The sequence below is a fragment of the Nestor notabilis genome, unplaced genomic scaffold, assembly GCF_000696875.1.
Source record: "Nestor notabilis isolate BGI_N333 unplaced genomic scaffold, ASM69687v1 scaffold31110, whole genome shotgun sequence".
NCBI classification, from domain to species: Eukaryota; Metazoa; Chordata; class Aves; order Psittaciformes; family Psittacidae; genus Nestor; species Nestor notabilis.
The window spans coordinates 1-10770 of record NW_009912030.1 but is presented as its reverse complement, the minus strand read 5'-3'; the positions used below and the strand labels follow the sequence as shown (position 1 = coordinate 10770).

The following is a 10770-nucleotide window of genomic DNA, read 5'->3' as shown; positions in this document are numbered from 1 at the left end:
GTGTTCTGTGGACAAGCATGTCCTGATACCTCTCCAGGTGTGCAACAGCCGAGACCAGCACTGGCAGTTTCTACTAACTTGAAGAGCAAACATGGGATGTGTTTATACCCAAACCCAACCCCAGGAGCTGCCAAGCAGCTGCTCCAGCATACACGTTGCTCTTTTATGCTCTTCCCATAGGTGCAGGAGTTCCCAAAAGAGTAGGAAACACAAAAGTATTGAGAAACAAATGTATTCAAAACACACATGGTAAGAAAATTGCATACGAACACTGAGCCCATCCTGCCTGCCTTGAACAGCTCCAGCCCAGGGCTCCTCCACTGCTCCTCCCCACAGCAGCACCAGGGGTACTTCACCCTCAACAAACAGGGATGATGGTGTTCAGTTCAGGTGCCAGCACTTCGATCCAGCTGTAAATTCACATCTGCTGACAGCTGCACAGAGGTAACACCCCGTGAGGCAGGGAAAGCCCCTTCCTAAGGCTTCTGGACATCCTCAGCATGTGCTGAAGGAGCTCTCATTGCCCATTCAGATCGCCATCAATATTAGAAATAGTTTTATTTCAGTTCTTATCTTTCTTTACCCCCCTCCTTGCAGAAACCAAGCAGAAGGTCAACCCATGTGGGCACCTTGGGAAATGTCAAGTGTAAGACACAAAGACCTGGAGCTGGAGGCTGGCTGGTTCCTGAAGCTGAAAGCAGTCTCAGTTATCACCCAGCAGGCTGTGCAGTCACCAGAGATGGGAAAAGAGAATCCCTGAGATTGCTTCCAATCCAGGGGGGTGGATAAGGCAGACAAATGCTTTCTGAATGCTCCCACTTGGTCCCTCCTGCAGACGAGCCCGTAACAACTAGCAACAAATCAACAGCAAACATGCCATCTAGGTGGCCAGCAATCCTCTCCCTGTTGTGCTTAGCTACAAGGCAAAACAGTGAACCAAGCTGCTAAACAGACTTGGCTGGGCATTTAACTACCTAATTCTGTTCTGTTTACAAGGTCTTCAGCAGCTCAGCACTGCCTTAATCCACAAGGCACAAAGCAAGCGAGAGAATGTGCAGCGCAGTCCCTCTGGATCTCTGCAGTGTTCCTGGGAGGGCTGCAGGAGTGAGGTCTCGTCGCCAGGAGCACGGGGTGGACTCGGTGCCAGCCTCAGAACTGCTGGACAATGAGCTTCCGCTTCACATCCCGGCTGAACCTGTTCATCCTGAACACTTCGCTGTCAAAGAAGGCTGCGAGGTTGTGGATGTTGATCTGCCGAGCCTGGGGAGGACGGAGGTGAATGGTTATGAAAACTAAAAAGCAGGAACCATGTGGTTTTCCACAGCAGAGGACACAAAACCTGACAGTCAGCAATCTCTGCTCTGCGCAGCAGGAGCCAGAGCTGCAGCAGCAGGGAGACAGCAGGTCAGGAGGAAGGAGCATTGGCAGGGCTGAGCTGAGCAGAGAGGATGCTGGCTCAGCACCTGCCTGCTCTCTGCTCGCCCTTTAACTCCCACTAGGGCCAGAGTGGAACTGCTATCCCAGAGCCCACAGTGCCTCACCCACTGGGAGAGTTTTGTGCGAGACCCCTGACTAGGGTGGTCACGGCAGCACCAAGTGGTGCTGTGGCTCTGGGAGTTGTGACTCTGCAGGTTTGATGCAAGGAGCAGAAAAGCAGCAATGCAGGAACCGAACAGTGCTTTAGTGCCAAGCAAGGTCAATACTCTGCACAGACAGGCCAAGTGAGGAGCAAAGCCCTTGGACAAGGATAAGGATGCATTGAGGAGAGTGAGCCTCAGGAGGGACTGGGTAAGTTCATGCAAACTAGAGATTTTCCTGCTTTTTGCTTCTGCAAACATAGGTGCCAGAGAACTGATGTTCTCATTCCCCTGCAAAGCACCAGCTGTACCGCAGGATTTACCACTCCAACCCTGAAGCTTTATGGGGGTGCAGGAGAACAAAGGGGGAAGAATATGGTGCTTCCAGACAAAAGAGGAGCGGGGACAGATGAGACAGTCCTGACTCTGGCTCAAACTGATTAGCACCATGTTTCTCTGCTATCAGAGAAGTTACAAGCCTGAGGACACCTCTGGTTCTGAGCCTGCATGCAGAGAGCAAGAGCCAACCTGAGCAGGCTTGTCATGAGAAAGCCGTACCTTATCCACCAGGTCCTTCTCTGGTACTTCTATGGTGTCCTGCTGGGCGCCGTATCGGTTTCTCTGGTACATCACTTGCTCTGCAACCAGCTGCTTCAGGATGAAGAGCAGCAGCTCGTTGTTGTCTTTCTTGAATGAGAGGTAGCGGGAGAAGGTCTGGGAGAGAGGATGAGATGAGCCAAGAAGGTCAGGACCCGAGTGACGCACTGCGGCTCCCGTGTCCTGCACCAGCCTCCCGACAGAGCACAAGGGGAACCAAACAACACCGCTGTCACCTGCGCCCTTGGTGTCTCTTAAGGGACATTGGCCTTGCCAAGCTGCCACCTGCACATGCAGCAGCAGCCTCGTGACAGCCACCACACTGTGCTGGCTGCTCTTACACCCATCAGAAATCTCCAGCTCAGACTGCCCTGTGCCTCCCCAGCAAACGCTTGCGCCTGGCTGGCTCTGTGCAGCCAAAGGAGAGGCCACAAGTCATCCAGACTGAGGGCAGACACTCGCAGTGGATGGGCGCAGGCGATGTGCTGTGGGAGCCAGTCCCTGCCACGCAGAGAAAGGGCAGACTGTGCACTGAACTACTGTGAGTGCTGCCCGGTGGTTAACTGTCCCCTAGAAACAACGTGAAGAAACTGTCTGCCGGGCTCCATCACCTGGCAGCAGTGGGGAGTCCTGTGCCAAAACAGCAGGGAAAAGAACAGAGACAGGGCAGTGCTCCTGACACAGGAGCTCGGGGTCTCTTTCCTTATCAGCCCCAACAAAACCAGTGCCCCATCACTAAGGACGGGCAGTCACACAGCAGTGCCTCGCAGTGCCCCTTTACACAGGCTCAGCACCCCTCGGAGCACAGGAGTCTCTTCCCAGAGGCAGGGCAGTGCCCGGGCCCTGCAGCGGAACCCACGGGGCCGGGGTGCAGCCGCAGCCAGCGCTCACCTTGCGCATGCTGCGCGTGACGCTGAACTTCTGCGTGTCGATGAAGCTCTCCAGCATCACCCTGATGGCCATGTTCACATCGTCCTCCACCACGTAGTCCCGCAGGTGCATGCGGGCGTGAGCCTCCGCCATGCGGATCATGGACTCGATGTGACGCACCGTGATGGGGATGCTGCCCGTTGCCTGAGGGGAGAGGAGAAGGAAAAACATGGGGCAATAGAGGTGGTGCCTGGCCCAGGAGGTACTTCACGCTGCAGGGAGCTGCTCCCGGACCTCTGAGCACTGTCTCAGGCTGAGGAGGCTCTGCCACCTGCTGGCATGTTCTGCACAGTGGCACAGGCTCCCCCACTCATTTTAATCTGGGGATGCCACGTGGGTCACTCTTTGCCATTTAGTGCCTTTTCAGGAACAGCAATCCCATTTCCTCCAGCAACTTTTAGGAGGAATTAAAGAAATAAAAGGCCAATTAAAAAATATAGCTATCCCAAGTTCCAAAAATCTCCCCCAACCTGAAGAAACTCCTCTTCAGGAGCATGAAATGACCCTAAGAGATCCCACAGACAAAAGAGAACAGCATTTGTACATAGAACGCTCTCTATAATGTACCAGGAGCACATGGGGCTGGGTGAATGCAAACACCTCCCGTGGGCCTGCCAGACTGGGTGACAGTAAGGACTTCGCCACGGCAGACACCAGTACATGTGTCCAGTCCATCACTCCACAGATCACCAGCAGGCACAGCTCTGCACTCAGATGAAGAATCATCTGTTCAGCAAACACTGAGGGATCCGCCTGTCTCTGCCAAAACGGTGCCACAGACTTTTGTGATGGGAATGGCAAGAATGTGACAACACATGCTGGAGCAGCCTCGGGCTGATTTGCAATCCAGGCACACGCTTCTTCCCCCCTCTCCTCAGTATTCTCACCATAGACTCTTTCCTGAGGTCACTGTACATCCGGGCCACCTTGTCCTGGTCCATCTGGTTTAGTTTGGGGTGGACCTTCTCTTTGGCATAGATGATATATTTCCTCAGGATCTCCTGGGGAATGGGTTCAACCCCGTATGTGTTGGGAAGATTGACCTCACTGGCGTCCCCATTCACTCCCTCCTTGTTACCTGGGTGGTGCTTGACGTGGCTGCCAACCACGAACCGGGCAAGCATTTCATCCTGTAAGAGAGAGCAGTGGGCACACAGACACTGAAGACACTCACTGGACAGCAAACCTGCAGCCGAGCATCCCAACAGCAGCACCACAAGCTCACAGTGACAGCACAGCCTGTACCTGCACAGGATCCACCGTGTCTCTCACCACACACAGGATGTCAAAGCGAGAGATGATGGGCTCGGACAGGTCCACGTTCTCTGAGAAAGTCAGTGATGGGTCGTATCGCCCACCTGGGTCACAGAGACAACCAGAGTCAAACACAGGCTCCAAGGATGAAGCTCTGAAGCAAGCACAGACCCCCAGCACTTTACTGCTCGCCTGGTCTCTGCCCCAGCCTGGAGGAGCCAGGCAGAGGGAGGGGAAGCTGTGCCACAGCTCTCATGACTGGTGCTGGAAGCCTGAGATGCTCCTGTGGTCTCTGAGCACTTACCGATGGGATTGGCAGCAGCAATAACAGTGCAGCGGGCTTGCAAGGATGTGACAATGCCTGCTTTGGAGATGGAAATGCTTTGCTGTTCCATGGCTTCGTGGATGCTGGTCCTATCCTGATCGTTCATCTATGAGAAAGCAAGGATGACTTAAACTGAATCTCTGTCTATGCTCCATTGCCCAACAGACCAGAGGGAATCAGCTCCTGATGCTCTGGAAAAGTAACAAACTGCACTATAGACAGGAAGGGCCTCAACAAACTGGAGGAGCCTTGTTCATCTGGGGAGTGGCACCACGAGTGACAGCGTCTCCTCACAGCAGAGGTTACAACCAGTCCCTCCACACCTCATCCACCCGTGGAGATGAAGCTGGGCCTCACCTTGTCAAACTCATCGATGAGGCAGACACCTCTGTCAGCCAGCACCAGGGCTCCTGCCTCCAAAGTCCACTCCTTGCTGACGGGGTGCCTCTGGACATAGGCTGTGAGACCCACAGCAGAAGCGCCCTGGCCAGTGGTGAAGATGGCTCTGCTGGAAGCCTTCTCTATGTACTTCAGGAACTGGGATTTGGCTGTACCGGGGTCTCCACACAGAAGCATGTTGATGTCACCACGGACTTTGTGTTTGCCGCCTGTAACAGCAATGGGAAAGACACGCTGGCAGCTGAGTGACTGGCTTGATAGCACCACAAAGCCAAAGGGAAGGCAAACAGGCAGGGAAACCACATTACATGAAGTGAGGGAAAAGGCATCAAAACCAACCTCTTACAGGAGAAGGAGGGATAAAACCTTGCCCAGGTTTGCAGCAGGAGCTGCTTTCAGTCTTAGTCTTTCTACTGTCACACCAGAGTTTTCAGTGTGATCAAAGCAGCCACTTCCACCACAGATATCCCTCAGCATCCCACCTCGTCTGTCACCAGGACACACAGATAGCTCTGACCACTCTCGCTGCAACGGCACAGACAATCCCAGACCCATCTGCCTTCAGCTGAGTGAAGCAGAAGGGACACAGGTGACACTCACCTGGGTTTTTGGGCTCTCCACCGAAGAGAGCTAAAGCCAGGCCCCTCTTGATATCTTCATGCCCATAAATAGATGGGGCAATGCTGGCAAAGATCTGAAAGGAAAAGCAGGAGTTGTGCAGGGAATACCATTTCCCATCTGGACAGAATCTGGCACAAACATCTGCAGGGTGCTGTACCTACTGTTACCCTTATGATACTGCTGTCTCCAAAGAGTCTTGTATTAGCCAAGGTGAGGGGTCTCTTTCCAAGGTAACCACCCACCCAGAGCCCCCCCTAAAGGTGCTTCACAATAATGGTGCTGTTGGGGCACAGCAGATTGTGCAGTCTGGTCCTGGCACTCCTTTGCAACAAAGCCTGTCTCAGTGGCTGTTATCAGCTGCTGCAGAGCTGGAGACCTTGGCTTGAGACTCACTCACTGCACACGAGAGTAGTTGAATGGGCTCTGCCGCACGAGAATTGTCATCACGGTCAAATATTATGCACAACTGGCTTATTTCTCAAGGGTACTCTGATAATAGCTTGATTCTGGAGACTACTGACCCTAAAACAGTCCTGGCTCAATTGATGTTTCTCCACCTGCTGGGGACAGCAGTCAAAATAACACCAGCATGACCAAGGCAAGAGGGAAATCCCCCTATCACAGAGCTTAAACCTGACTCAAGTGAGGCTAAACATGCCCCAGTCCAAGAGCTTTGTTCTTTCAAGTATTTGGGTCCTAGCATGCAGAAAGAAGCAAAGCTGAGATCTCTACCACAGCTTAAGCTAAGCAGTAACATCCCCTTAAGAGACACAAGCACTGGCCCCTTGGAACACTTCCCCCTCTTTGCTTTCAAGGTATGGGGAGAGAAAACCAGGATCAGATATAAGCAGTGTCCGAGTGCCTCTCACCCGTCTTCCAGCCCTGTTGTGATGTGGAAGGCTCAGAGAAGGAAGAAGCTGAAAACTGGACCCCAAAAGTACAAGGCACGTTTCTTATTCCCTCCTGTAACTCACTCTCATGAACAGCTGAGAGCTACAAAAGACGATGCAGAGGGAACTGGGCTGGTGAGCTCTCAACAGGGAAAGAAGGAATGCCTGAGGCTGACCCACCTTCTCCCCTATTTGCTCATCCTTGGACAACCCCATGATCACTTTCACATCCTCATCAGTCAGCTCTCCAGTCACCAGCTTGTTGTCCTTCTTGGCGATGTGGTTGGCCAGGATCACAGTGGCAAACACTGGGAACCCATTGGCAGTGTTCAAGGAGCCGTCATAGTTGTTGTGGTAGATCCCTGTCAGCTCCTGGGAACCAGGAGATGGTGTGTCAGTGCCTCCACAATACAAAACAGCCCCCTCTCCATTTCAAGATACCAGTGTCATAAGCAGCTGCCTAAATGCACGAGGACGATCCCTCTCCACATCCCCACAGATGATACCACCCCACCCTTGGCTCAACAGCGTACTCACAATCTCATCCCCTGGCCTGCAGCTGTCCACCAGGTCGGCGAGGAGGATGGCGTCCTTGGCACGGGGCAGCCGGCCCGCAGCCACCTTGCCTGGGCTCTCCTGGATCTTGATGCGCTGGTAGTTCTGATAGACCGTCTGCACCGACACAGAAAGGCTGCTCAGCCAGGCTGGGAGGCATCGAGGATGCTGCTTTTCAAAGCACCTCACCAGAGAAGCTCCATTCAAACACGGGTTAGGAAACACCGGGGCATGGGAGGATGGAGGTTGTGAGGAGCAACTCCAGGGTGTGACAGACAACAGTGGGGACAGGAAAGCACTTTGCCACGTCTCACCACTGTGTTTCAGCCTCCACAGTGTTTGTCCACCCAAATACGGGACCAGTTCCTGGGGGAGGATGCTCCACATATGACGGTTAAAGATATCAAAGCAAGGAATTAAAGACAGAAGCTCCGTATTTTGCTACTGTCCTGGCAGATCAGGAAATACTGACCTAACTTGGGAAGGAGGGGAGCTGGACAGGCTGTGTCTGCTGTTCTGCAGTATGGATGGGTAACTGTGTACCACAAAGGTGATTGTGGCAAAAGATGCAGCCCAAACGCTTACAGTGGGGCAGAAAACTCCTTTCGGCTGCTCAACTGGGCAGATTCAGCTCAAGAGCTCAAATAGACAACATCTATCTTCACAAACCCCTGGACACAGGCAGTGGAACAGCCTGGCAGGACAGACACAGCCCCATCCAGGCGAGCGCATCTCTTACCTCTTCCATGTTGATTTCAAAGGGGCCAAGGGACTGACATTCTGGACAGGAACCAGGTTTCACCTCCTGGTTCTGGGACTGGAAGAAGGGTCCCAGGATGAAGCTGCACTTGGTGCAGTTGTATTTGACCATGCTGAGCTGAGGCAGGACCCCCGTGGAACTTGTCACCACCCCACTGGTCCGGATCAACTGATTCAAGTGCAGTTGCCTGAGGAAAGACAGAGAGATGCTGGGTGCCTGCAGGGCACAGGAGCAGAACTCCCTACAGCAATACCAGGAATACTCTTGCTACAAGGCACAGTTCCTAAAGGCTTGGTAAGAAACAGTAACCAGTAGAGGCTTTCTACCAAGGTTTGTGCTTTACCTTGGGAACACAAAGTCCATCCTTAACATGACTTTTTTTCCTGTAATAAGCTCAGCCATCCCATTGGATTTATCCAGAGATTTAGCAGATGAGGCCTCCTGAGCACCCATGGCCACTGCTGTAGTTGTGCTCTTACCTGAGCGACCGCAGCTCCTCCACCAGAGGGAGGTGGGAGATGCGGACATGGATCTCCTGGGCAATCCGGTCGTACTTGGGGTACATGGCCAGCACCACTTCCCTGGCTGCTTCATCAAAGATCTTCAGCATTTCTGCTGGGGCCTCAGGCAGAAAGTAGGCGAGGACATGCTCCTGGGCTGCCAGGTCCTCGTAGTTCACCACCAGACTCTCTCTGTTCTCTTAAGAAAAATCATGGGGTGAGTTGTACTTTCAACCTGCTCATTTCTTGAGGAGTGCACAGAAGACAGCCAGAACAAAGAGCCTGCATCCTGTATTCTGCCCGCACCTTCCCCCAGAAACATTTAGATCCAAAAATGGGTAGAAAACTCTTCTTGATTGATTTCTCTGGCAAATTCTTCAGCACTACCAATTTGTGATTGTTCCTTTCCAGGTCAGCAGATACTTCCCAGGCTCAGTGCTCCCCAGACTCAGAAGCCTCAGCTCAACACACAGCTCTCCCAACAGACTTCCAGGAAAGAGAAGTTAATAGGAGAGACATTACATGTGCTGAATTGCTGGCAAAAAACCTGCTGTGTATGTTCCTGGAAAGGCACAAGACAAATGCCTTTTATTTCCCAGTTGTACAACGCTGACCCTGATCCACTGCTTGAGCTTCCGCCTCTATATAAAGAAATATGAACATCTGCAGTTCCAGGAGCTGTTCTAGATGCGACAGGTTTTGCTTTATAAATGTATCAGAGCAAGTGACTGCTGCTTCTGGCAGTGCCTACTCAGAAGACAGGGCTGTAACACTGACACAGTCTTTGTGTGTCCCCTCAGTGGCTATTCCAGTTTGCTCTGTGAGAAAGCAACCGGCACAGACAATGAGCAATTGTTGTCTCTGTCAGATCTCCAACTTGCAGATCGCTGTCTGCTGCCCCAAATACCCCCCTGTTTATTCTATATGAATATTGATGAGCAGCAGACACCAGGGGCCTTCAAATTAGTCAGCCAGAATCAAAGACGATGGTAGACATGTTCCCATTACTCATCTATCTCCATCAGCATCAGTCTCTCCAAATGCTGACTCCATGTCTGCGACAAACAGGGCAGGCAGAACAAGCCCACCTATGGGCTGGATCACTGCGAGGTGACCCCCATGGAGAGCACAGAGCCTCTCCTCCCCCAGCCCTACCTTTGCACATGTCGCTGATCCTCTCCTTGAAGACGTTGTGCCCGTGGTCATCCACGTGGGTCTTCAGGAAGTTCTTGAAGCGGTGGTAGATCTCGAGCCGGGGAGCTGCCATGGAAACCCACTCCCTCACCGAGTGCCCTTTCATGTCCTCCAGGTTCTCAATGCTCTCAATCATGTCTTCATCCTCCTCTTCCATGCCATCGGCAGCGCGCTCCGCCAGGCGCCTCTTGCGCGAGGGGCGATCTTCCTCTTCATCATCACTATCTAAGGGTGGGAGGAAAAATGCTGAAGACTGGGATTCCCGTTCCTGCCCTTTGGATTAGTCATAGTTGGGTTGCATGGGCTGTGGAAGCAAAGAGGTCGGAGCCCGGAATACAAAAGACCATCCCAGGCCCAGCCTAAATCTAATTCTAGCCTGGCTCCTACATCTTCCACAGCGTAGCTGAAGACCTTATGGGGGTGAGTAAGAGCCATATACAACAGCACACATATGTCCATTAATGCACTGAGGGAAGAAGGCCAAGGAATGGGCTTCCAAGAGCATCAATGGTCCTCCCATCCACCCCACAAGAGTCTCAAAAGGAACACCAACAAACTTGACAGCATACACTTGGTAGGTTCCCAAATCTTCAATACAGGCCCAGGAGCCTGATTTTTGTTTCAGCAGTGAACACATAACCAGAAGAACACACCAAATGAACTCCTAGGAACCCCAAACCAAAGGGACAATGCAGTGGGGAGTCCAGCCAAGCCACAGGCTTCACCAAGAGCCCAAGCACGCTGGAGCTCTAGAGAGCTTCCCGCTGAGCCGAGGGTGAGCCCAGCTCCCAGCAGGGGCCAGTTACAGTCACCCATGTATCAGCAGCCCGCTTGGCACAGCTCATGTCCACCTACCGTAGAGCAGCCCCCTCCTCATGCGGCCCATGCCCTGCTCCAGCTCCCGGTCTCGCTGCCTCATGACCCGCTCGGCGGCTTCCCGCTGGCTGGCTGTCAGCTCCTCCACGTCCTCATCGTCCAGGGCCAGGCCCTCTGCTTCGTAGACGTCCAGCTCGGGGATGGGGCGGTAATCCCTAGTGCACACACACAGCACTGGGTCAGGACACACGCAGGAAGGGTTTTCAGCCCCTCCCTGGCTACTGCTGGGTGGGTGTCAGGACAGTTGCTCTGCAGCAACATGCTTTAACCTGCCAGAGGGGAGATTGGGATG

The 10770-nt window shown here is 53.1% G+C and overlaps 1 protein-coding gene across 1 annotated transcript; it reads right to left on the bottom strand.

Moving 5' to 3' along the window:
- Positions 1 to 216: 216 nt before the first annotated feature.
- On the bottom strand, positions 217 to 10633 carry MCM2 (minichromosome maintenance complex component 2; the record flags this gene model as incomplete). The annotated part of the gene is made up of 14 exons (XM_010017459.1): positions 217 to 1260; positions 2136 to 2291; positions 3066 to 3248; positions 3992 to 4234; positions 4350 to 4462; positions 4663 to 4789; positions 5041 to 5291; positions 5683 to 5776; positions 6774 to 6965; positions 7131 to 7265; positions 7888 to 8095; positions 8388 to 8607; positions 9564 to 9827; positions 10458 to 10633. Coding segments are annotated over 14 exons (2473 nt in total), but the record flags the coding sequence as incomplete, so codon positions are not given.
- Between the last annotated feature and the right edge of the window lie 137 nt (positions 10634 to 10770).